Consider the following 25478-nt stretch of genomic DNA (forward strand, 5'->3'; position numbering starts at 1 on the left):
ATTCGAAACCCTTTATAAATTGGATCAGCATGTAGCATGTGATACGTCATCCCGTTTTTGTCACGCAGGCATTGGGTGGGATGTGCCACCAATTAATCCTTATCATTGGACCCCTAATTCCATTAATCCTCTTGTATTATAAAAGGTTTTAATCCAAAACCAAATCCAACGGCCTTGATTTTTGCATTTTCACCACGTGACCTCCAAGATTTGTCCATATGCATTATGACACCATCCATTTTGTCTCCCCTCACTTATGTCACAAATTCGATATCAGTAAAAAACAAAATATGTCTTCAGCTTATAAATAAAAATTTTTTATTTAATAAATATATATATTCAGTTAAAAATGTGAGTTTATAACAAGTAGTATTACAGTTTACTCAAATTTTTATTAATATAAAATTTTCATGAGAGATATTAAGATCGATATGAATTCACATCAAAGTAGATCTCTGATCTCTTCTTTGTACAATTAGATAGGTTATTGAATTTATAAATATGAATACGTCGAGATAAATCTGGATTAAGGTGGACCTCTTCTTTCTTCTTTATACAATTGGGTGGGTTATTAGATTAATAATTACGAATTTTTTGTTGCTTAATAAATACATCATTTGAATTGAAAGTATAAATTTATAATATTTCAATATAATTTTATTTTTGAACAATAAAAAATTCTTTGCAATCAAAATTTTAAGTATCTATTGTGATATAAGATTATCGTTCATCTTAACCGTTGAGATTTTTAAAAAAAATATATACGAATTAAAATTGTATATTAAAAAATATTATAAAACTTGTCAAGACTCATTTATCGAAAATAAAATAAAAGAAAAAAATATTGAATGCACCTAAAACTATAATAATCAAACCATATGAAATAAAAAAGAATTAAATTTGACCAACAAATATATTAAAAGAAATTAAAAGGTAATTAAACCTTCTAGAAAAGGAGTGTATTTAGATTTTTGTGTAACGACCACATGATGATGAGCGTGACAACAACATCTCATCATTAATTAAATATTATTAATTTTTTATTCCCATTAAATTAACCACCAACCCCATTTAAAACCCCTCCAAGACGTCGCCGTATCCACTAATCAAGAAATTAGTAACTAATTAAGAAATTTTAAAAAATAATATAAATTAACCCCACCGTGCAACTATAAATACAGCTTTTCGGCTCCTCCGTTTTACCTCACTCGTCAACGTTTTTCCTTTAGCGAATTAAAAAAAAAAAGCCAAAAAAAAAAAACAAATAGTGAAAAAACAGAGAATTTTCTAGTGATTTCTAGAGGAATTCATCAATGGCAACCAAGGTGTATATTGTGTATGTATCTTTTTCCTTTTTCTCTCTTTTTTTCTTAATTTTTTTAGATTTTTTTTGGTGCGAAAAGTTGTTGTTTTTTTATCTTTACTTTGGTTGAGTTTGAGTTCTGATTGGTTCTCTTTTTAAGCGTGTATTTGATTCAATTTCTGAAAAAAAAATTCAAGTTTACCGTGTATGTTTATTTGCTTTGATTTGAGTCTGTAGAAATAAGTTTTTTTTCCTGTATTTTTTAACTTATAATTGAACAGAAAGTTTAGAATTTTTCACTAATTTTTACAATAATTGGGAAAGTTAGTTTCCTATCGTATAATTGCGATTGCAGGAGCTGGAAAATGCGATTTTTAATGGTTTGAGTTAAAATTTAATTTCCAGTTGGATACGGGAAAAATGCAGTATCAATTTAGTTTTTTTTTTCCTCCTGCCGCTGATTTTTGCAGTCTGTTAGTTAGTTAAGAATTAGCTTTAGAACTGTTGGGTGCCGGTAGTTTTAGGTTTTACTTCATCTAATTTTAGTTAATAATGTGATCAATTTAGCTACTTTCTGAGGCAAGATCAATGAGGTCAATTCTTAGATTAAAGTGTAGTGTTCAGTCTAATTCTGTTTGTGTTGAGTTGATACGTTAGAAAAATGGAAAAGAAAAAAATGAATTCATTAAAGAGTAGACGAAAGGAAATGAAAATGTCGAGAACAGCATTTCTGTCACAAAACCATGAAATTGTTGACAATATATAATTGTTAGTTATTTGTTGAAAATCTTGGATGTTTGCATATAGAATTGGAGTTAAGAAAGGCTATGTTTTTTGTTCTGGTAGGAGATATGGCTTTTGAATTTCTCATGCTATCTGGGTTTTTTCTTTTTGTAATGTGTGTTATTACTTGTAGCAAAGATGACATTTTGTTTGCATTAAAAAGTTATTTGTCTGACTGTCTGAGATGACGTGTTAACTAAGACATATAAGCTGCGTAAGAAACTTGTATTTTTTGAACAATATTTTGATGGTAGGTTGTCGAGTTTAAGGGGTTTTGCTTTTTATTATTAACTGACATGTTTACAGGGTTTAGATGAATCAAGCATGTACCTCACAACCATTCCAGATATGTATGCTTGAGTCAATTTCACGCGCTGTAGTCTGTGTTGTCATCTTGTTTACTTGTTTGCATGTGGTTTGGGTGCTCCATATGTGTTTTTTCTGCAAGAGTTAAATAAACAAGGCTAAAGAGGGGTTCAAGTGAAGCCAGCAGTTTTTTTTTTTTGTGCAGGGGTGGGGAGAGGCAGAGTAAGTTCTTAAGAAATCAAACATATTTGAATGGTAGTAATGTGTTTAAGGACATTTAGTGCCATGTTTCAGTGAAGTACTATATGGGACTTACCTTTGGTAGGCTTACAGCTTTACTATAATTACTGTAGATTGTATGCATTTTATAGACCTGTGAATGCTTTCACCATATACTTACCGTGTGCTCATCTGTTTTTTTTTTGGAACTTGAAAGCTATGGCACCTGTTGATTTCGTGTGCAATTGACTCAAGATAAATTTCACGGCATCCTTCCCATGCAACATCTGGCATCTAATTTTGATTGAAATAAATAAAATAATTCTCCTTCATCATAAGGTGATATGTAAGGCATAGCATGTTCCTTATTTTAGCGATTAACTCTGCCCTATGCAATTACCATTATACGCTAAATCGGCTAGTTAGATACTAGTTGGCTCATGCTAACTCATAGTTTGTGGCAGCATTCACACCTGTAGTGCCCTGTATTATCCATAGATGAAAAGTGATGTTAGGGGTAAGCTGGGTGAATGATTGTGGATGGTTGGGTTATCTGTTATAGGACAGTCGTAATGAGAGACAATATTCTGATATTAGGAAAATTTGGTGTGCCATTGTGAGCAGGTTGCGCAGGTTAGAGCATGAAGAGGTGGGTGTGGAGAGTACAAAGCTATTAGGAGAGATTTAAATTGTATTACATATCCATTGCAGCAGATATTATCAGTTGGCTTTATGTCTATTTCTGCTTCTGCTCGAGTCTGACTAATTCAACGTTTTCTGTCTGGATTGGGACCACATAATTGTTGTGTATTGTTGACAGAGGCACTTCTCAGCATGTATCCTTAATTTTGCTGCTTATATGACCCACTTATATAGGTCCCTTTTCCTGATTTTGGCTCTGCCACAAATATATCGAGGCTTTGATCTCCAAGCTCCCCTACTCTTAGAGTTATAGATATGCCCATGATTGACAGTCTAGTGTATCCCCATTTGTCCTCAAAATAGGACTCAAAGTTGTGGTTTTATGGGCTGGCACACTAAATGTTGAAATTTGATGGGTTTCTTTGTTGATTGTTACATTTGCTTGCTGTGCGATTTCAACTTAGACATCAATGCTTGCTGATTGGTGGTTGAATTATCTTTTTTATTATGATTTCAGCATTTGTCAACCTGTTGTGACTGGCAGGTTGTTTTCTGACTTGAACTAAGTGGTCCAATGGTGGTCTTAGATTCAGTTTAAACTTTTTGACCATAATGTTTTATAATGATTGCCAAACGACTTCTTTACCAACCAAAATTTCATGACCATAATGTATCACATGTTATCGTCCCTTTTCTTACCTAAAAACTTACATCTGATTTTTGCTATGATTACATCTTGAGTGTGATTAAGTTCTTGTTTCTTTTCTTTATAATCCTTTCCTTTTCTGCCAGCTTCAGTTATGCTTAATTCTCTTGCTAAATAAATGAACTCTTATAATCAAATATATTCACTGCTGTTACAGATACTATTCCATGTATGGACATGTGGAAAAACTTGCAGAGGAGATAAAGAAAGGGGCTGCATCTGTTGAAGGTGTTGAAGCCAAACTATGGCAGGTAAGAATGTGCACCATGCTGCTGTGGTCAAATAACCTGCTTTCTTTGTAGTAGTGTAGGCTAACTAAAAGCAGCAAGAAATTTATTTATGGATAAGAAAAGGTTAAATAAATGTTAAACTGCAATCTAATGGTCTTTTTGTCCAGAAGTTTCAATGTTGGTAAATTGACAAGTTGTCAGGTTACAAGTCATTACCTATGCTTGGTCTCAACTGTTTCATACTCAGTTCCAAAGTATATATTTTCCCAGCCTCCTTTTCAAATGCTTCCATTTTCCTCCCAAGGGCTTAATTAGTTAGTGATTTTAAAAATAAGACATTTTGATGTCTCCTTTTGAGAACCCTTGACCTTTTTCCTTATCAGAAATCTTACAGTTATCTTATATCGTATTGCCCATTGCTTTGGCACTGCATATTTAACCTTCTTGTGGTTTTTGGTCTGCTTTTCTTTGTCGATGAAGTTATGCTTAATTTTTGTGTTGCCTTTCTTGGTGTGACAGTCTGTGTAACCATCCTTGCCTTTCATTGTTTAAGCAAGTTTTGCAAAGTCCAGCTGTTGCAAATTCATTATGTTGAGTGTAACTAGTTGTTCTTGGCTCATTAGAAGGGAAGGGCTTTCCTGGATTATTTATTAGAAAGCATTTGTAGAATTGATAGGGCTAATAAAATAACTTTGGTATATATGTTGTACAGGTCCCTGAGACCCTATCAGAAGAGATTCTTGGAAAGATGAGCGCACCGCCAAAAAGTGATGTGCCAATTATTACACCCCATGATCTTTCAGAGGCTGACGGTTTTATTTTTGGCTTCCCAACAAGATTTGGAATGATGTCTGCTCAATTCAAAGCATTTCTGGATGCAACTGGAGGTCTATGGAGAACTCAGCAACTTGCAGGAAAACCTGCTGGTATTTTCTATAGCACTGGATCTCAAGGTGGTGGACAAGAGACTACAGCGTAAGTTCTATATCCCTATCGTATAATGGACTTAAGACACCCAAAACTTAAACAGAACGATGAAAACCTAACGTGTATCTGAATGTTCTGGAATTCATCACAGGTTGACTGCAATCACTCAGCTTGTTCACCACGCGATGATATTTGTTCCCATTGGATACACCTTTGGTGCTGGCATGTTTGAGATGGAGCAAGTGAAAGGTGGAAGTCCCTACGGTGCAGGAACCTATGCTGGGGATGGAACTAGAATGCCATCTGAACTTGAGTTGGCACAAGCTTTCCACCAAGGGAAGTACATCGCCGGCATTGCCAAGAAACTCAAGGCAGCTGCCTGATTTCAATGTTTACTGCAAAAATCACAATTTGTCCTTTCATATTTTTTTCATCTCCTCTTTCTAGAATGTCAATTGCCTATATTCTACAAGTTTGCAAAACAAATAATTCTTCCTGTATTGGGTATATGCTTGTATGTGTGTTTACACCTTCCAATGGTTTTGGTTAATGATAAAGTTTGCTCATTTATCTGTACTATACTTGTCCAGCACGACAGTTCTTAAAATGTAATTTTGATCTTTGCTCTGTCTAATGGTTTTTTCGTCGCAACAGGCGGATTCAGATTGGATCATTTCGGGTTTAGATCGTTTTTAAGTTCAAATCATTTTAAGCTCAAGATAAAGTTAGAATAAAATAAGTAATCAAATTCTTGTAGATATAATGTTTAAGTTTAGGTTATTATAACTTTGAGTTGGTTTAATATCAAATTCAAATCATTTTAAGTTTGGGTTTTTCCCGTTTCGGATTCGAGTGGTTTTTGAGTTTGCGGATAGGTTTTCTCATGCAGAATTTTAGATTCGATTCATTTCGTACTCTCTGAAAATGGGATAAGAAAACTCAAACGACATACAGAAATGCTAGGGCATCATCCTAAAACTTTTGTGGAGGAAAACAATCTTTTAGGCTCAAACTGTCGGTAACTGAGCCTTGTTTCAGACCTTGATCAGTTAAAAACTTGCTTTGTTATTCCCCCTACCTCCCAGGCCATTAGTGGGTTACCATTCCTGGGACCCTTCTAGCTTGCAAAGGCAGCTTTTTATAAGAAGCAATATGATAGAAGAGTCTACCAAATTGTGTGGATTAAACCTAATATGGACCTAACTTTTTTCTTTCTGCAAAAGAAAGATAAAACTTTGAACTTGATTACTGAGAGGATGGAAAATACTACTATTCAGGGATGAAGATGCAAAGTATCCATCAACTTGATTACCACTCACCCAAAGTTGAAATTGACCTACATTTCATCTTTGTAGTGGTAGTATTTGTCGTCATTTTAATAAATTTTTCATTCTTATTAAAAGTATGATTTGATTTTAAATTCCCACAGTATAATCGTAGATCGATAAAACGTGCTTAGTCTAATTTGCCTACAATAATAAGTAACATTTAGGTAAAAGTGAAGCATTATCATTGGAATATATCCCAAGTTATTGACTCCTTGACAAATACAGGATTCACCAAGATAATAAAGGGTAAAAAGGTATTGGAATTTTGCAACAAAACATTCCAGGCTTTAATGATACTAGATTCCAATCTGGTTATTCTCATCTGCACCAATTAGGATAACATTCTTCTGTTAGGAAATGCCTAATTATCATTATGTTTCAGCATTGGATGACAGAAAAAACAAAAGAAAAGTATATGTAAGGGGGAACTTTCAAGACAAGTTTTCCAATCAATGAAATCATATTAGAGGGAAACAAAATATCTTTCAAATATGATCCAAATGATGGCCTTAACATTGAAGCTTTGAGCTTTAAGTGGCATAGTCATGAAAAGTGAATGATTGTTGCAGGGATACAGGACTAACATGTCATGCCAAAAAACTAATTTGGGATAGACTCAAAATCCAGAATGCTTGGAATTCAATCCATGGGGGTGGGCCTTACATACATATACCTCCTCTTTAGTTTGTCATCAAGTGGCTATAACATCTAGCTATAGGGAACTCACTACACATTGTAATGGAAACTAGTTTGTTCTTTCATCCCTAGTACTCTCTCTTCTGTTTTTTTATCTCTGCAAAATGCATGGTATAAGTGAAGCATATATACCAAGTCGTCTACTACACCAGGAGATGCATGTGTGAAGGACATGCCTGAGTGTGTGATGACAAACCATCCTGCAATTATGCTGTTAGGCAAGAAATGTCCAGAATAGGAACTAATTCCTCTGATGTAAAGAACCAAGTTGCCAACCATGGTATCAGAAAACTTCTTGGCATGACAGAAGAAAGAAAGCAAAATTCAATACCAGGAAAAAGTATATAAAAGAAGAAGAACTTCTTAGAGATATGACAAATATAGACTTAAAAGTAAGTCTATGAAATTCTTGGGGATCACATGGAATACAATATTAACACAACAATGATCAATGCCTAGATGCTTTTGATCATTTGGTACATTTTCATTATTTTTTTATTTAATTTTTCACAAAAGTTGATATGTTGGTTGAGAAATTTAAATTTCAACTTTATAAAGTGTAATTTTGATCATCAGAGAGAGTACTGCTCATCCAAGGGCACTGTGGAAGATATGTTGCAAAAGCTCCTCCTTTTAGCCAATGGATATAAAAGTTCAGGGCCAACTATATAGAGTAGGAGTAAAGAAATACCAATCCAATTGGTCTATGAGATTAAAGATATTTTACTTTCTTAGTGTATTTTATTCTTTACTTTGAAGAAAAAAAGAAAGAGAGAGAAAGGAGAGGATTATTAGATTGTAGAATCTCATAAAGTTCTTCATGATTAGTCTCTTATATACATATATAAATAGATATATATATGTCAAGCTTTTCTTTTCTTTTCTTCTTTCTCAATGGTAGGTTTTTCTTGGAAATTTTCAATTAGCTCTATTAATCATGAGGCACCCCTAAGCTTTTCCTCAAGCCATAGAAATCAAATAACATCCCATTCATAACCTATATATATACACAATTCTTTCCAAATAAAACTTGTATGAAGGAGATGTATGAAGGCCCCCATAGGTTCTTATCTAGGATATTTTTTCCAAAGGGTCTCCAATACTATTTGGCTTCTTCTTTACCTTCCAATGGAAGCTCCTCAATGTGACCACTCAATTGGAAAGCACAAAAGCATGACTGATAGCATCTGTACATACATTCCTCCAATTATAAAAAAGAAATTAAAAATTATATATATAAATTGATACTATTACTCTATTAATATAAAATTCAAAAAGAAAAGAAAAAGAAATTGAAGACTGAAAGGAGGAGCTGAGGTGGGTCACCCTCTGACTTCCACTAACATATTCCAAACAAATAACATAATCAAAAGTGAGATTTCCAATCAAATGACATATCCCCCCACATTCACTTCCTTTCTCATCAATTCAAGAATTCAATTATTCTTTCAATTTTCTTCTTCTTTTTTTTTTTCCTCGTGAATTATAGGTGGTGCCAGCTCTATTCACAATACTGGCAACAGAAGAAAACAAAAGCTTCTTTTTCTTCTTCTTCTGCTAACCTCTGATCATCAGCTATTAGTTTGACAACAAATTTTTCTTTTCTTTTGATCTAAAATTAATCTTGAAATTAACTTTTCCTATAATCAGCAGCTGTTTCTTTAATTCTCAAATATTTTCAATATTCCTAACCAACCCCCCTAATCATAATAATTCCTCAATTATTACAAACAAAATTAATATGTTTCCCAATGGTCCCCTACAGTGCCCAAATCCCTGCATCATTTTGCTTGTTGTTGGCCTTAAGCTGATGCCCCTCTTGGCCTCTTCTTTGAAGATTCATTTCCTTTTCTTTCCCTTTCTCTTCCCATTTCATTCTTCACATTTCTTCTGCATTCTTTTTCCATCCTGGACTAGACACTCAAATGTGGGCTGCTTTCTTTTTCTCTGTTCCTTTCAGTTTGATCCTTATCAACCCCAACTTGTCTAGGGTTTTCCTGATAAGAATATACACTAGTTGCAGAGAACCTGTTCCATTTCCATCCTTCCTTTTCTACCTGAATGTTCCTCCGAATGTTGGCGTCCAGAAATCCACAGTCGACTCATGTGTCACCGGAAAAGTGCTGGAGACCGGCACCAGGCATAGCCCTCGGCTTCTAAGATCCTGTTTGGGCCCTTCAGGGTCCTTGGACTTCTCAGAACTCTGCATTAATGCAAAATGCTTCATCATTTATCTGAAACTATAGATATGTAGCTTCTTTAACAGAATCATAAATATATATATTAATATACCAAGAAAATTAAAGAGAATATTGTATACCTGCTGATGTTGTATGGCAGCTCCACTTTTCATGTATGGGGTACTTAAAACCTGATAGTATATAATAAAAGAAAAAAAACCTGATCAGAACATTGTAAAATATTATGTGTTTTGCTTCTGTATAATAACAAACATATTCCATGGAACTTACACTGACTTGTTCATGGAGGAATTTAATGTATTCAATGGCTTCAGAGAGCACTGAGGCTGTATCAGTCTACATATAATAATAATAAAAAAGAAAAACAATAAGCTTTCCTGAAATTCAAATCAAAATGATATCTATGAAGTCTGTATAAGAAAGTAAAGCAAAAAAAAAGAAAGGATGGTCAGAAAAACTCACTTTTCCGAAAGGTGAAACCAATTGTTGGAGTGCAGTAATTCTGTCCCCCATCTTCTCTTTTCTCACCTAAGATATCAAAGCTATAAAAATTGTCATCTATTTCTATTTGAAAGAGGAAAGCTTCAAAGAAAATCCCTGTGTGTCAAACGTTATATCAAACTGATTGTACCTTAAAAGCTGGCAAAGGTGTTGGGGTTTCATTTCGAGGCCTTTTAGATGCGGGTTCGTTCCCACTTTTCTTCACCACAGTGCTTGAGTCCCGACCTTCGGATATATTCTGCTGACATATGAACAAAAAAAAAATTGAAAAATTATCTTTTAATACAAAATATTCCAAACCCTAATATAGAAAAATGGTAGTAAAAGATTCTTCAATAAAGTTGGTTTTTTTTTTCTTTTTACCTTTGGTTTTTCATCGAAATTTCCTGTTGGAAATTGGGTTTGCAATGATGGGAAAAATCCAGGCCTAACATCAGTCATGGAAGCCGCTGCAGATGGATTCCAGAAAGGGGCATTGTTGGAGAAATGTAACTGACCATGGAGATGTTGTTTTGGAGGTGAACTTCTCAAGAATTGAGGGACTTTAGACCATGAAGGCAACAATTCGTTGGTGTTCATTCCATAACTTGCAGCTGCCGCTCCATATTGATAATTGATTGAACGGTTCTCGTACGAAGATTGCTGTGCTTGATTTTCTGACCCCAATAGTCCTTGCAGAATTGTTGAAGGACTCCCATACAAAGCTGTTGAATCCATCTGAAAACTGGAAGGCAAACCCTGGCAAGTCACGGTGCTATCACTGGAACTTCCATGGGGACTAAACTGTGATTGATCGAGAGAAAAACCTCTGCTGATTTGCTTAAATTCATTGACAGAAGCATCCCCTCCAACCCCAGAAAACATTTTGTCTCTCCACTGAACTTGAGAGGATCCCATCCCAGCCGTTTCTTGTTGATAGTTTGCACTGGAATTCAAGTTATCTTGAAGCATGGAACGAAAACTACTCTCACTCTTATCCCCGCGGCTGTCAAAACATAACAAAACTTTAATACTCCCAATACTCAAAGGGAGAATTAAAACAAAGGAAAATCACTTACAGCAAAGCTTGGTTCCAATCCATAGCTTGAGAAGAAAGTCCTAACCCCATCATATGTAAATCACCAGGAGGAGGATGATCAGGTACACCTTGGAGCTTTGGGGTATCCTGAAAAACAACTGAACTACCTGAAACTGATGAGACGGAATCCATGGAAGACCTTGCTGCCTTGATGTCAACCATTTCAGTTGCCCATCCAAAGCTCCCCAAGCTATTATTTAGCCCGGATGATGAAGAAGAAGAGCCAGCCGCGTCGAACCGGGTATTAGTCCTGGATGAATCCCACCAGTTTGTTCCTGTATTGAACTCATCCGCCATGGCTAAACAACTCAGCTGCTGCGCTATGGTTGCTATTGTGAGAGACTTGTGTTTGATTGAGATTTTTTTGGGTGTGGGGAGGTTTGCTTGGAGGGTTTTTATGGTTGCATAAAATGATAGAAAACGGCTCGCTGCATCTCAGGGTATATATACAAAGCAGCCAAAGCTTTCAACAGCTTAATATTGGAAGTACTATAGAGAAACAAGTAACCGGAATGTGGTTGACATTTCAGGGGGTGATAAGACAACTAGACAAGGGGAAAGTTCATTTTGAAATTGAATTTTTCTTTGGTTTTTTCTTCATTTTATATTTAGATGCCTTTTAACTTTCTGTTAAAGTTGAAATTAATTTCTTAAGAATATATATTTATATTTTTACAGTCTTTTATTTTGTGAATATTTCATTATTACTTTATAATATTTTGATTGAAGAATATATTTTTGGAACTATTACCAAAAAAACAATAATAAAGTGTATGTAGGGTCTTCTTTACCCTATCAGCCAATCACACACACCAAGAATTTTACTTTAAACAGTAGTAATTTTTAATGTTATTATCTTAATATCTTATACAAATTTAACTACCATTGTATAGATAATAATCATAATTTGTACTATTAATATATACATATATATGTTTAAATTTCCACTTTGGGTTAATTTTGGAGATGTTTCCTAATGAAAATGATCATATATAACTCATGATTAAATATCTGTGGATTAAGAACTATGGTGACCTGATATTGCAGTCTTATCAAACTTAGCATCAATTTTGTTGTCAGCTACCATTCAAGCTAATAGTCATAGTACTAAAATTGCTAATTAGAAGTTAAATTCAAATTCCCAAAACCAAAATAAAAAAAAACTAATATATTGGCTAGATTAAAACAGCATATGCACAAAAACCAATCAAATCATAAATAATATATAGCATGTAATTTTCAATATCATTGTCTCGTACCCCATTGTAGTCGCATTTGTTGATATAATAAATTTGTCTTAATTTATAGTTCAAACAAATGAAAAATTAGATGACAAGTTATTATCTAAGACAAATTGATTAGTTTCATGATATATATATGTTGTAGGATCAAATCTCAGACCAGCACACTTCCTTATAAGTTATGAATAAGGAGATTGAAGGATTAGAATGAATTAAGAGAGAAAGAAGTAATTAAGTTAGAACTTAACTACACTTGTTGTTTTAGCTAAAATAATTAAGTTGAACTTGGATTTGAATCCATTGTCTAACAATGGCTGTACTTTAACTTCCGAAAACAAGAAAAGAGTTCAAGTTAATCCCTTATCTTCATTTAACTATCATAGATTATAAATTGTGAGAGTTAATTTGATTAATTAATGATGATTATATTCGACCTTGCTCAAGATTTTCCGTCCTTTATGTTTGTGCTATCTTTGTGTAGCATGGAACATTTATGACTTGAACTTAAAATTTTTATTCAAATCCCACCGTACTCTTATCACTCGAATTAAAACTAAGTAATTGGAGTTGTTACTTTTGCCTCACGGATGAAGAATATTCGTGTAGTATATGATTATAAATTATAAAAAATATTTTTATATATCTTTCATTTTTAACGCCCTGTTTATCAAAACCTCGAAATAATCTTAGACAAACTCCTTTGAGCATTTGATGAAAGAAATTGTTGTCAAATTAATACGCAAACTAAGTCTTGAAAAATGATCATCATAATTAGTTATTGACCATTAAGAAGATAGAGTTGGTAATGGTGAATGGATCCTTTTCTTTTTTAGGAATGTAAACGTTGAAAATTCTTACCCACAGATCATGAGTGAATGGTTAATCCCAAATTCAGTCTATTATTTTTTTTTTTTATTTTGTTGGGGGGTCCAAGGATAAAGATTAATCGCATGCATTGACTCACCTATTAAAAGTCAGCAATAAATAATTTTGGAATTTGACAAGCAACTAATTAGGTCATTTTCAATGGCTTGTTATACATTAAATTCAACAGGAGCCATGTGGTTTGTCTCATAGTCCATTTGAAGATTTTCTTGGCACATGTCATCCCAATTTAATAAAATGATAAATAACTTGAGATTCTTAAAACTTCCGAATTTAATATATATATATTTCTTATGTTTTTATTATGGATTATTATTTTATATATCGGTGATAGAAGTTTTTAATTTCGGGAACGATTATTTCATATAAGTACCCTACTCGTTTGGTCAATTAATTTTCAAGATTTTTTTTTATTTTAATTCGAAGACTTAATTTTAGAAAGTAACATTTGTTTATCATCAATATTTGCAAGTATTATTATTCTATTCATTAAGATATTAAAAGATAACGAGACTCACATTTGCAATTCACATCATCAGTTATTTGATTAACTGCTTTGTCATGTGATCATGTTCACGTGACAATAAAAATAAAAAAATTAAAAATTTTTTAAAAAATTCTTATCACATAAACCCAATCATGTGACATAATAGTTAAAATGAATGATCATATGAAAGATCATGTGATATAATAGTTAACATGAATAATTATACAAAATATCACTTGAAAATTCTGTATCTTTTAATGGAAAAATAACCGAAACAATAATAGTTATATAAATGTTATCGATCAAAACATTATACATCGACGGTGTATAAGATATATAATAATTTTGATATATATTATAATATATATATAGGGAGAAAGAAAAGAAAGTAAAAGAGAAACGGAAATTGAGAGAGTGGTTGAGAGGCGGCAGAGGAAAAGAGGAGGAAAGACAAAGAGAAGACTAAAACAAGACTAGTAGCCTAGTAGTACTACCACCGCTAACTTCAACATTACCAATCTTTAATTAATTAATTAATTAATTTATTTAGTCTTTCATATGACCTTTGAAGCTTACCAAAAGTCAACGACTGGGGTCCACGCGGCGTGCGCGCGTGCCAGGACACATGGACCCCACATCCTTCCTCAGAGTCAGAGCCCCGAAAATGACCATTTTTATTCCTCCTTCCTAATCATTTGCTTCCCCTACCCTCGTTTACACGTACCCATCGTCCTCCTCTTTCCTTTCTTTTTCTTTCTTTCTTTTTTTTTTAAATAAATTCAATGATTCAACAACAAATATACTATTAATATTAACATATTACACAACCATTTCATACCCTAACTTTTCTCTTTGGTAATTTAAATTCGAAGACAAATAAGTTGTTTCAATTCTTACATCGATTATATTTTGTTGTCTATTTTTAGACAATAAAACACATAATGCACCGAATAAAGAGATAATAAGTTAGATAATGATATTTGCATGTGCGTGTGAGCGAATTCAATATCGTAAATGAAAAACGAGTTCTACAATATGGCTTTTAAATTTTTTTTATCCATATCAATAATTTATTCCTTTTGAGAATTGTCGCGGATTGATTTTAAAATATCAAATATTTGATATATGTTTATAATGGTTGTATAGAGTTTCACATTATTTGCAAGTTGCTCTTCTAGATATTCTATACAATAATTTTAGGTCTTTTTTAATTCTCACACGCTTAGATAAATTTGTCATGATTAGATTATTTTTATTACTTTATTTCCTTTTTAAAAAAAATCAAAATCAAATTCTCTATTACCTTTCAATTAAAAAGATTAGTTTTTTATTTTCTTTCTGATAATTATGTTTGAAAAATTATCTCCTGTATTGTCGGCGGAGTTTTTATTCGTGCTTTTTGTAAGTGAATGTGACAAAATATTTTTTTATATATTTTTTTGAAGTAAGTACAAATTAACATAGTATATGGATAGTTTGTGCATGGAAATTTTGTTAATGTCTATTGAATGCTAGGCAAGAGGCTTTGGGTAGAAAATTTAGGCTCAAACTCATAATGCCATCTCCCATTAATTAATATTCACGGTTGTGCATATACGTAAGAGAGATTTTGACAATTTAGATCATCATTATGGTGAAAGTGCTCAAAATAGGTCGAAAGGGTGTAATGATTTTTCTAGGATCTTTACTTGTTTCTTTCATTCTTATTATTTTTTAAAATTAATTGAAAATACATAAATATCAATTTGAGTCTGTTGTCGTGAACAATCCAACCATAGACTCGGTGCCACATTATTTATCGAATATTTTAACAAGTTGTTTATACAAAACTTGTTTTGTAGGCTTAGTGGTGGTAGCTGGTTGGGTTGTGAAAGCCTTCTGATAAAAGAGAGATTCATTCCTCTGTGAAAGAACCTGTTGCCATCCCCATGTATAGATATCTTTTAGTTTTCTTTGATAGACATCGGTTGAAAGACAACTAGCAGCCACTTGAAGATCATTTGAACACTCAATGTTTTTCCAATAGCATGTGCTGTATTTTTCTTTCATTGGTCCCCATCAACATACTAAACCCAAATATCACTTGTTCAATTCATGAGAAGCCCTTGAATCATGCAATAAACATGAATTTTGCAAACCCTAAATGGAGATAAGTACAAAATGACATGACGGCAAACCCTGGGTCACATATATTGCACGAATATATGAAAACATGAATATATCTAAACAAACAGTCGCATACGTGCACACACATTACACACAGGTGAAAATTGCACAAAAGAAAAGCATCCCACTATGTGGAGAACACAAAGTTTTCTTTCCAAGTCCTATTGGGAAATGTAATTATTGCCCTAACATGCAGGTTTCAGACTGTGTTTATGCGAAAATTGCGCCTAGTGTATTTTGGAGGCAGCCTGTCATTTTCGGATACTGAATTTGTGTAACCCATTAAAATTGTACTATGTGTTTCAATGTGAAAGAGTTTCACATCTCAGTCTTGGTTCCTTTTGGTAACTTTCACATTTCCCCCATCCTTTGTTTGGGTTATTACCAACTGCCCAAAGAGAGGAATGTCAAGAATATAACATAATTAAGAGACAAGAAGAGTATATCAATCCGAAGCTATATATCAAAGAAGATTTTTTTCTTCCTATATTGGATGGGGGTGTTTGAGGTATCTCTTCTAATTCTAAGACAGATTGAAGAAGAAATGTTTGTCTTCCAAATTTATCATTCTAATGACAATATGATGTCAGATTGCTGTAAGCTTATGGTGTGCTAAGAGACAAAATGGAAGACTTTCACCTATAATTTTGACACAAGGTAGTGACCCCTTGCATAAGAAAGAGAAAGAGAGAATCAAAGGGGGACAAGCCACACGAGTGAAGGAAGGACTAAAGAGTGTGACTCCTTAGCTACAAAGCTGACCTTTGTGGGGTCTTTTTAATGATTCATAATCAAAGTGAATACACACAAAGCAAAAAACAATTACAAATAAGTTAGCATCGAAGGGATTTGGCTTTGTTTATGGCCCATGTGTTTTGGTCAATCCCCAAAACAATAAACATGCTTATATATAATTAATTAATTAAATGAGTTCGTCGCGGACAATGTTGAAAGTTATGATATACATAATTAAAAGTCTATCAATTTTTCCAATTCAACGCGTATATGTGGATATGTTTTTAATCGTGACGAATAGGGTTTACTTTTTTCTCTCAACTACCAATAGTATAATAATTTAGCTACCTAGATCATAAAATTGAAAGGGATTTAAAGGTTAATAAAATGGAGCATGTCAAAGCAAACACTTAGAAATATATATCTATATACATCTTAGTTTGATGTGATTGATTCATGCTAGGAGAGACAATCTGTTTGCTAAGTCATAAGTCAATAAATTCTAACCATTTAACAGTAGTCAACTGATATAATTTTGGCGATTGACTTATGCAAAGGATTGAAAACCAGCAGGAGCAATATAAGTGGCTTACATTCGTGGCCTTGTGACTTTGATTTAACCTGTTGATTTTCTTTGAAAATAAAACACTCTAAGCCCTCCCTTAGATCTTTTCATTTCCATTCTCAAAATTAATAAGACCATGTTTTGAATGTACAAAATTGTTTATATTTTTTTATGTACGATTTGGATTACATCAACAAGATAAACTCAACATTTTCTCTTGTTTTCACAAATCAAAAGACATACGCCACCTCAATTGTAAAATTTAAACGTTTTAATTCAAACCCTTTATTGAATCGATATCTTGAATTAAATTTAAGAATTGTCTATTTATGTATATATGTATATACACGTATTATCGGGAAAAATTTATTGTATATATATATAAATATATATGAATTTGGTTTGCTTGACATAAAATAGTGTAATATCGCCGTTACACCCCACTCATCATGATTCATATTTCCTACAAAAAACCAACTAAGATTTCCACTTTGATCAAATGGACTGCGCCGATCCGTATAATAGCCAAAAGACCATTTGCCAACTTTAAAAAGTTGTTGGCTCTCCCCCTAAAAAGACAAGAGGGTATGGATAGAAATGTTTAACAACTTGAAATAATTCAACCCTAATTATTATTTTTATATATATATTAAAATAAGGCAAGCAGATCCCCTAGTTTCTTATTCTAGTAACATCTAATTAATGGCAACATAGTCTATAATATAGTATTCAATTAACTCAACATTCTCTTAGAAGATAATTTTTAATATAAAGTCAGAGATGTGTACACATTGTTTAATCAATCAAATGTATATCTAAATCCCACCTTGTCCTAATTCTAATCATCCTTACCAACTCCCCCTCCAAGCTATAATCCCATCATTTAGGGCTAAAATCACTTTCAATTTTAGGGTTTATCTTAGGGCACAACAATTTCAATTTAGGGGGTTTCATAAAATCATTCATTGGATGTTCATTCTTATCTATATAAAAAAAATCCTAGTTTTACTTTGAAAACAAGACAAGTTTGTAAGAAAGAGTTTGTGCCTTAAACGACCATCTCTCTTTTCATTGACTTTGGTTGAAATTCTCATGGGGTTTGAAAATTGTACTTTGAATTTCCACCATGAAAAAGAAATTAAAATATATTAAAGGGTCATCTTGTCAATACAAAGATGATGAGTGAATAAACAAATTGACTAGTGGACATGTGTCTTTGTCACCTACTTAGCCCTCCCACCTGGTGGGGTTGACATGGATCTTGACCCTCTTTGATGAAACATTCCTTTAGATATTTTTTTTATTTTTTTTTATTTTCTTTTCTTTTTAGTGAATTGAATTTTCTTTTGTTATTGGCCCCCACACCCATCACAACCATGTTATGTAATCCTACAATATTTGAAGACTTGGGTTGAATGCTGTTTCATTGCTTTGTCCTCTTATACTTTTTTTTGTCCCTATTTGAAAAACCATTCTTTTCTCTTTGGTTTGGTCGGTTTGTCCTACAATTCCTCTTTGTCCTTGCTTTCTTTGGGGTTATAAATATATTGGAGAATAGTTGTAATAAGATGAGAAAGCCTAAACATTCACAAACTTTTTGAAAATCAGAGGAAACATTTCTTTTTCTCATATAACATTCATTGTCGATATTATTTGCTTTATGACAAATTGACATATTTTATTAGTTCATCCCACGTTACGCTATTCGATTTAAATGAAAATTATATTATTAGTTAGTCAAATATTTAAGTTAAATTGGTGACAATATCGTGATTCAATATTGAATTTCATCACTATATCTTCAAATTTCATTGATTTTTAAATTAAAAAAAAAAAGATACTCTTTTGAAAGTATAATGACAAAACTCAATGAAAAATTTGATCTTAATTCCTATTACTTATGTCAAAGCAATTTTAGTTTATCTTCTTACATATAATTGAAATGATCAAGTACTATTCAATTATTGAGTTCCAACATTTTTCCCTCATTGTCTCTTCTAAAACACTCTTGTCTCTTTGGGAAGACAATGAATGAAGCAGAGCTATCCTATCAAAACTCCCATGAAGTACCATCATTTTGGCAGTTGGGAACTTGGGTTGGGATCTGTCATTGCTGCAAAACTGCTTCGAAGAATGTACAGTACTTGAAGAATATTGTGGGGGTTAGGGCACATGGGTTAGTTTCTAGGCCAACAGCTTGACAGCATGACCTCATATTTGCATCAATAAAAAGAAACCTATATTCTTATACAAAAGCAAAGGATGCTCTCTATTATTGTTCTTTATTTATAAATCTCTAATTAAAGAGTAGGACCATGGGGAGCCTGGAAAAAGTGAGGGCTCATTTTTTTATTTTTATTGAAGGGTTTATGATGGAAATATGAAGAGTGATTGGATGGTCCTCCTTCATATATTCTCTTTCTTCTCTTGTCATGATTGGTGTTTAGGGCCATCCCCCATTTTTTTTTCTGTTCAGACCCATATTTATTAAGGGAAAAAAAACCTCAAAAGAGGCTGATGTTGGGTTACCTCAGCTTCATTAGCCCATATATTTTTTATTTCTGCAAAAGAATCCTAACTTTTTCTAACTTGGAGGAAGGGTTCAATTCAAGAATTTCATGGACTTGTGTTTTAGTTCGAAGTTTCTTCACAACTCATTCTTTAACCTTTTCTTTCTTTTGGAACCTTTACAAGCTTGACTTCCATGGCAATGTGGGCTTTACATAGGCCATGAAAAGATTGATTGATGATGGAATTTGGAAGGTTGATTCATGTTGTGGTTCAACCAGCTTCATCAAGGCTTGAGAGAAAGATGAGATATAAAGTGTTTAGGGCTCAAAAACAATGGCTCATATAATGGGATTGGGATTTGGAGACAAAGGAAATGCTGCAAATTTCATTTTGCAATTGAGAAAAACATACCCTCAAAAAGTCTATGCATCGTCGAATTTACATTCATCATTCATTTCTGCAATAGTTTTTTAAAAACGTTATTATATTATGAATTTATTTTTGATATACTATCAGTGTATAGATTCTATACATTATACATCAATAAGAAAATTTAAAAACCCTGCAAATGAGCTTATACATTATTCATTTTAACACAGACAAGGAAAGTTTCTTTTAATCATATCAATTACATAAATCTATGACTCACTCCAAGGATATGGATCACTCAAAATCATTTATCCAACTTCAAAATATAGAAATCAATAAGATGAACATTGGCCCATACTGGTTGATATATTAGGGGTTCATTTAGCAAAACTAGGGCTTGTAAATAACCTTTGGGTCCATTTTTTTATGGAAATTGGTCCAAAATGGTTAGATTTAGTAGCCCATTTGGCACTATAAATCATTTTAGGTCCCATTTTTTATAAGATCAAAGATCAAAACAAAATCTCACCAAATTGGCCCAATTTGTGTCCAATTCTTTCCAAATTGGCCCAATTTGGAGCTCTTTATTTGATTGGAAGAAAGGGGCAATGAAAAGGAAAAAGAAACTCTATTCAGTTCAGCCATGGATCTTCTCTGCAAAGCTTACTCCAACATCTCGGATGACGAACCGGAATCGGAACCGGAACCCAAGCCCGTAAACTATAACTACCATCCCCCCCGGCCATCGAAACGGCGCAAACCCGAATACCCATTTCCCATGGTGGATCTTCAAAAGAGAGAAGAAGCTCCGGTTCCCGGAAGATACATATCTAAGAGGGAGCGAGCACTTTCCGGTTCGGTTCCCCGGGCTGCTGAACCGAACCTGAGTCAAAACGATCCTCATTTCATCCCTCAGCCAGGTATTTCTTGCTTCTTCCTTCTTCTTTTATTGGTGACGGTTTTTTTTTTTCTCTTTTTTGGGTTTAAAGTTACAGATTTGATGATTTTTTGGTTGAAAACTGATCAAAAGGGGAAATGGGTAGTGATGTAACTGATGAAATAATTAGTGTTTATAATTAGAAGCTCATTTTAATTTGTTTTTTTTTTCAACTGAGTAGAGAAATTTTGGATAGAATTGGTGATGACCATTTGAGCAAAAGCTCAAAAAGGAACTCTATGTGGCAAGAAGTTAGACTTTTTCATGTCAAGTTGCTAGTTCATAGCTTTAGGAAAGGAGGAGGTGAGGCTCAATTGCCTTACACTCTATTTTCTATGCCTTGTATAATGGATAGTCTCATTCAAAGACAAGTGCCATATTGACTGTTGCCTTTTTCATGTGCCCATTATCTTTTTGATGGATCTTATGTTAAGCTTTCCTCTCCTTTTTTTTTTTTGCATTAATACGGTAGTATTTTACTTATCTATTTTATGGCTTGATTAGAATTGCTTGTGTTTCTTTCGTGTACATTAAAAGATTGGAACTTCAGAACAAAGTCAGGGAAGCAAAATACAAATTGATTGAAATCCTTGAATGATAGAAACAAAATTCTAATAAGGTTTGTTCTGGTAATTGGCACCTCTCGGATGGAGGGTCAAGTCAAATGAGAGAGATGTGAAAAGGAGGAAAGTCGGACTGTGTAAGACTGCTTAATTTTTATGGAGTAGTGTCAATAACAGTAAGGATTATGCATAGTTGTCTTATTCATCAAGTGTTCACTTCTGTCCAGATTAACTTTTACTGTAGTCATAGAAACTTGTCTCTTTGACAGCTGATACAGTAAATTCTTGTTTTCAGGTCTGGGAAGCATTTCAGATTTGGATCTTCCACATCATATTCTCTCATCACTGCAGCATAAACCAAAGGTCCATACACAGTTAAGTCAAATTCCTGAAAAGCTGTCCGTAGCTCTGTGTGGCCATGCAAAAGCTGTTAATGCTGTTCATTGGTCACCAACTCATGGTATGCTCTTATTTTTGAAAACTGTTGTTGTAGTTTAATCTCTTTAGTTGCAAGGATGTTGTTTTAGTGCATTTTTTCTATTGGTTCAAACTTCTTAGTGCCGCTTTAACTGTTTAAACTCAAGTGTCAGTTCATACATCATTCTTTTTGCATGTGCCACTCTATTTCATAGAATTATCAGCCACTGGCCTTATTGATCTGTTCATTGTAGTTAGTTTACAGCTCATCTTCTTGCTTCTGCTGGGATGGATCAAACAATCTGCATATGGAATGTATGGAGCAGAGATCAGAAGAAAGCTCGTGTGTTTAGCTTTCACAATGCTGCTGTGAAAGATGTTAAGTGGTCACAGCAGGGATTATTTGTGCTTTCTTGTGGATATGACTGTTCATCAAGGTTGATTGACGTTGAAAAGGGAATTGAAACGCAGACTTTTAAAGATAATCAAGTTGTTGGAGTTATAAAGTTCCATCCAGATAACTCAAACCTATTCCTTTCTGGGGGATCAAAGGGTGGACTCAGATTGTGGGATGTTAGAACTGGCCAGGTGGTGCATGAATACATTCGAGGTCTGGGTCCAATTCTTGATGTTGAATTCACCATTGATGGGAAGCAATTTGTATCTTCCAGTGATGTTTCTGGGGGTAATGTCAGTGAAAATTCTATTATTGTTTGGGACATCTCCAGGCAGGTTCCGCTGTCTAATCAGGTTAGAGATGCCTTTCAACATCATTTACTCTCCATCACTGAGATTTTTATGGTAGAGCTTTCTCCACCTCATATTTGTTGCAGAAAGTTATCATAAGGCTACCTCCAACCTAGATATATTGCCTTTTGCTACACTGCATTTTTTAGCATAGGCTCCTATTATGATGGTTAGCATATCACAAACAAAAATGAGTAGATACTTTAAAATAGATTTTAAATCAGTTTTATTTGCACAGAAATGGAACACAAGTCTTCCATATCAACTTTTGTTTCATCTCACAAATTTGTTTCTAATTAAAACTGTATGTAGTATGTAGGTAGAGTCATGACATAAGTCTCTACTAATAGTCTATTAGCAACACTTATGTCATTGAACTGTAATAAGCTGTAAGTATTAAATTTTCAGCAAATATTTTAAAAAGAAGTAGCACAACAAGTGAGGATGCATGCTTATCTATTACTGTGTGGTCAGGTTATTGGATCCCACTATTTTAGGTAATGTCATATCAGCATATATCTGTGTTGTATCATACCTTTATTCAATTCCCTTTTCTTCATGTCTCAAACTGCCTTGTTCTAATTTCTGACCGATGCTTTAAGGAGCACAGTGAAAGTATCTGCAGACTGAGACAAGGGGTCTAATAGCCTGTGTGATTAAAAGACCCTTATGTCTGCTATGCTTTGCCATTATGTCTGCTATGCTTTGCGTTAACCTATCTAGCACACATACTTTAGCTTTATAGGTCATAACTGCTTAGATTTTGAACATTTGTGTTAATAATTTCTCAGCACAAATCACAAAAGCCTCATGACCATAATTTTGGGGTTGAATACACCAGGTAAATCAAATAGAAAGAAAGAATACTACTTTAGGCTTTTAGCAAGAGTTAGCATTAAACTATTGAACAGAGATCCAGTGCTGCTTTTATAGAAAACCTTTGCACAAACTTTAAATGAATGCCTTTAGAAACCTTGAAAAATGAACCATTGATTTGATTATTGACTTGGCACTTAGCTTTGCTGTTCAAGTAATCAAGTTGACAGTTCTTGAGAGAGTTGTATGATAATTGCGTCTTGAGTTATATCAACTTAAGTTAGGTTTAACAAGTTGTATGACTTTGAAATTTGACGTGAGTCCTGTCATTAAAATGCACATGCATGCCCAAAATTATTGCTTTTTGTATGGAAGAGGAGATGCGTAATCACTCAACCATGTAAAAACACTGTACCCTTGTTGTGTTCAATTTCTCGTCACTTCAGTTGCCCTTTCAAATCTAAAAGGAGATGTATGAAATATATATCTTTAACCATTTGATATAGATATGTCCCAAGCATATCTTTTCATTTGGCCCTCATCACATGGATATTCTAATTCAAGACAAGCATGATAAGATATATGGACAAAGTTTTGCATGATAAGATATATGGACAAAGTTTTAACATATAAAATGGCTTACATGATACACCTAAATGCTATTGTCTTGTCTTAGTGACAATGGTAATGGTGGTGAACGTTTAGAATATAGGTAAGGAGAGTTGTTCTGTATAGAATATTAATGAATGCATATAAGGTGATAACTTTGCATATTGTTCTAATAACTTATTTGGTGATGCTCATGTTTCCTCTTTTTCAGGTTTATGCAGAAGCCTACACCTGTCCTTGTGTTAGGTACCATCCATTTGATCCCTATTTTGTGGCCCAATCAAATGGAAATTATATTGCCATTTTTTCTTCAAGTCCTCCTTTCAAGCTAGACAAGTATAAAAGGTATGAAAGCCATAGAGTGTCGGGATTTCCAGTTAAGTGCAATTTCAGCTTGGATGGGGAGAGACTTGTCTCTGGTTCCTCAGATGGTTCTATCTACTTCTATAACTCCCAATCATCAGTGCTTGTCAAGAAAATGAAGGCATATGAGCAAGCCTGTATAGACGTCGCTTTCCATCCCATCTTGTCTAATGTAATTGCTTCATGCAGTTGGAATGGAGATGTTTCAGTGTTTGAGTGAGACAGCTTATTTATCCTTAATCCCAGGGCAAGAAAACGACTGTGAAAATGCAAAGATGTATAAAACAGTATCTTCCATTTTTTTTTCTTCATCTGTGTGTGTAAAGGCACTAGTGAAACAGAATCAAAATCATTGACAATGACAATATCTCAGTCTTCTGGTAACTCTTATGGAGGTTCTCTCTAACATAATCTGTGCATTTTTTCTTATAGACCTTAACAATGAAAACAGGGCTTGATCCAGCCATAATACTCTCAGAAGCAGAGAGATCTCACTCTCCATTGGTCAGATTAGCAGACTATGCAGAAATAGAGCTAGTATACCTGGCTCTGAACCATCTCTATCACCCTTTGGTATCATAATGGAAAGTTTTCATATTACTCCATGAGCATGCATGAAAGCAGTCTGTTTCCAGAGACCAATTCAAGTGCCCCTTTGACTATCTGTAAACTCACTTGACACAGCACATGATGTTTTGAGTTTTCTGTAATGAACTCTAACAGTTGTGACATGACATTAAACTCTTTCACCTATCATTGGTTAAAAATAGATTGGTAAACTCAAGACATTCTAAACATGGAATGTTCAGTTTAATTCTCAATCTTCAGTCTTTGAAGAATTTTTCTGTTAAAAAAGGGGAAAAAAAAAAGAGAAAGATGGGAAGAAAGGGCAGCAACAATCCTTGAAATATGTAGAATTTTGCTGCCTAATGTGGCTGTCTGGCAGTGGTGTAGCTGTTATTCAGTGTCTAGGTACCACTAACCCATACCTACCGTCACATAACAGGTATAATTCATTTAAGAGTTGATGTGTGGGGGCATACTCAAAGCTGTGCTTTGTGTTCCATCCACCTCCCTTGCATGAGAAAGAAAGGGGAGATCAAGGGAGAGAGAGACGGAAGGGGTGGGAGGGGGGCCAAAAGCCAAA

At 33.8% G+C, this 25478-nt stretch overlaps 3 protein-coding genes across 5 annotated transcripts; 2 read left to right on the forward strand and 1 right to left on the reverse strand.

Annotated features, from left to right (window-relative positions):
- LOC18593720 (probable NAD(P)H dehydrogenase (quinone) FQR1-like 1) lies at positions 1193-5695 on the forward strand. The gene is made up of 4 exons (XM_007021073.2): positions 1193-1336; positions 4117-4210; positions 4902-5164; positions 5268-5695. Exons 1-4 carry the CDS (start codon positions 1314-1316, stop codon positions 5497-5499), a joined length of 612 nt encoding a protein of 203 aa, XP_007021135.2. The 5' UTR covers positions 1193-1313; the 3' UTR covers positions 5500-5695.
- On the reverse strand, positions 8448-11435 carry LOC18593721 (transcription factor bHLH123). Of its 3 annotated transcripts, none has more exons than XM_018124076.1 (7): positions 10901-11435; positions 10206-10827; positions 9973-10083; positions 9804-9869; positions 9618-9677; positions 9461-9511; positions 8448-9343 (listed from the first exon to the last, which is right to left on the reverse strand). In XM_018124076.1, exons 1-7 carry the CDS (start codon positions 11215-11217, stop codon positions 9194-9196), a joined length of 1377 nt encoding a protein of 458 aa, XP_017979565.1. In that variant the 5' UTR covers positions 11218-11435; the 3' UTR covers positions 8448-9193. The 3 variants fall into 3 exon arrangements, with proteins under 3 accessions (XP_017979565.1, XP_017979564.1, XP_007021136.2); XM_018124075.1 differs by having other exon boundaries at positions 9612-9677; positions 10901-11434; XM_007021074.2 differs by having other exon boundaries at positions 9612-9677; positions 9973-10080; positions 10901-11433.
- Positions 20489-24715, forward strand: LOC18593722 (WD repeat-containing protein 25). The gene is made up of 4 exons (XM_007021075.2): positions 20489-20799; positions 21675-21839; positions 22062-22546; positions 24180-24715. Exons 1-4 carry the CDS (start codon positions 20523-20525, stop codon positions 24549-24551), a joined length of 1299 nt encoding a protein of 432 aa, XP_007021137.2. The 5' UTR covers positions 20489-20522; the 3' UTR covers positions 24552-24715.

Source organism: Theobroma cacao, chromosome 7 (genome assembly GCF_000208745.1).
Source record: "Theobroma cacao cultivar B97-61/B2 chromosome 7, Criollo_cocoa_genome_V2, whole genome shotgun sequence".
Taxonomy (NCBI): domain Eukaryota; kingdom Viridiplantae; phylum Streptophyta; class Magnoliopsida; order Malvales; family Malvaceae; genus Theobroma; species Theobroma cacao.

Coding starts and splice junctions, on each gene's coding strand:
- LOC18593722 (XM_007021075.2), top strand. CDS start 20,523: ATGGATCTTCTCTGCAAAGCTTACTCCAACATCTCGGATGACGAACCG. Junction 21,840..22,061: donor TCATTGGTCACCAACTCATG/GTATGCTCTTAT, acceptor GTTAGTTTACAG/CTCATCTTCTTGCTTCTGCT. Junction 22,547..24,179: donor AGGTTCCGCTGTCTAATCAG/GTTAGAGATGCC, acceptor CCTCTTTTTCAG/GTTTATGCAGAAGCCTACAC.
- LOC18593721 (XM_018124075.1), bottom strand. CDS start 11,217: ATGGCGGATGAGTTCAATACAGGAACAAACTGGTGGGATTCATCCAGG. Junction 9,512..9,611: donor TCCTCCATGAACAAGTCAGT/GTAAGTTCCATG, acceptor ATATACTATCAG/GTTTTAAGTACCCCATACAT. Junction 9,344..9,460: donor CTGCCATACAACATCAGCAG/GTATACAATATT, acceptor GCATTAATGCAG/AGTTCTGAGAAGTCCAAGGA.
- LOC18593720 (XM_007021073.2), top strand. CDS start 1,314: ATGGCAACCAAGGTGTATATTGT. Junction 4,211..4,901: donor TTGAAGCCAAACTATGGCAG/GTAAGAATGTGC, acceptor TATGTTGTACAG/GTCCCTGAGACCCTATCAGA. Junction 5,165..5,267: donor GGTGGACAAGAGACTACAGC/GTAAGTTCTATA, acceptor AATTCATCACAG/GTTGACTGCAATCACTCAGC.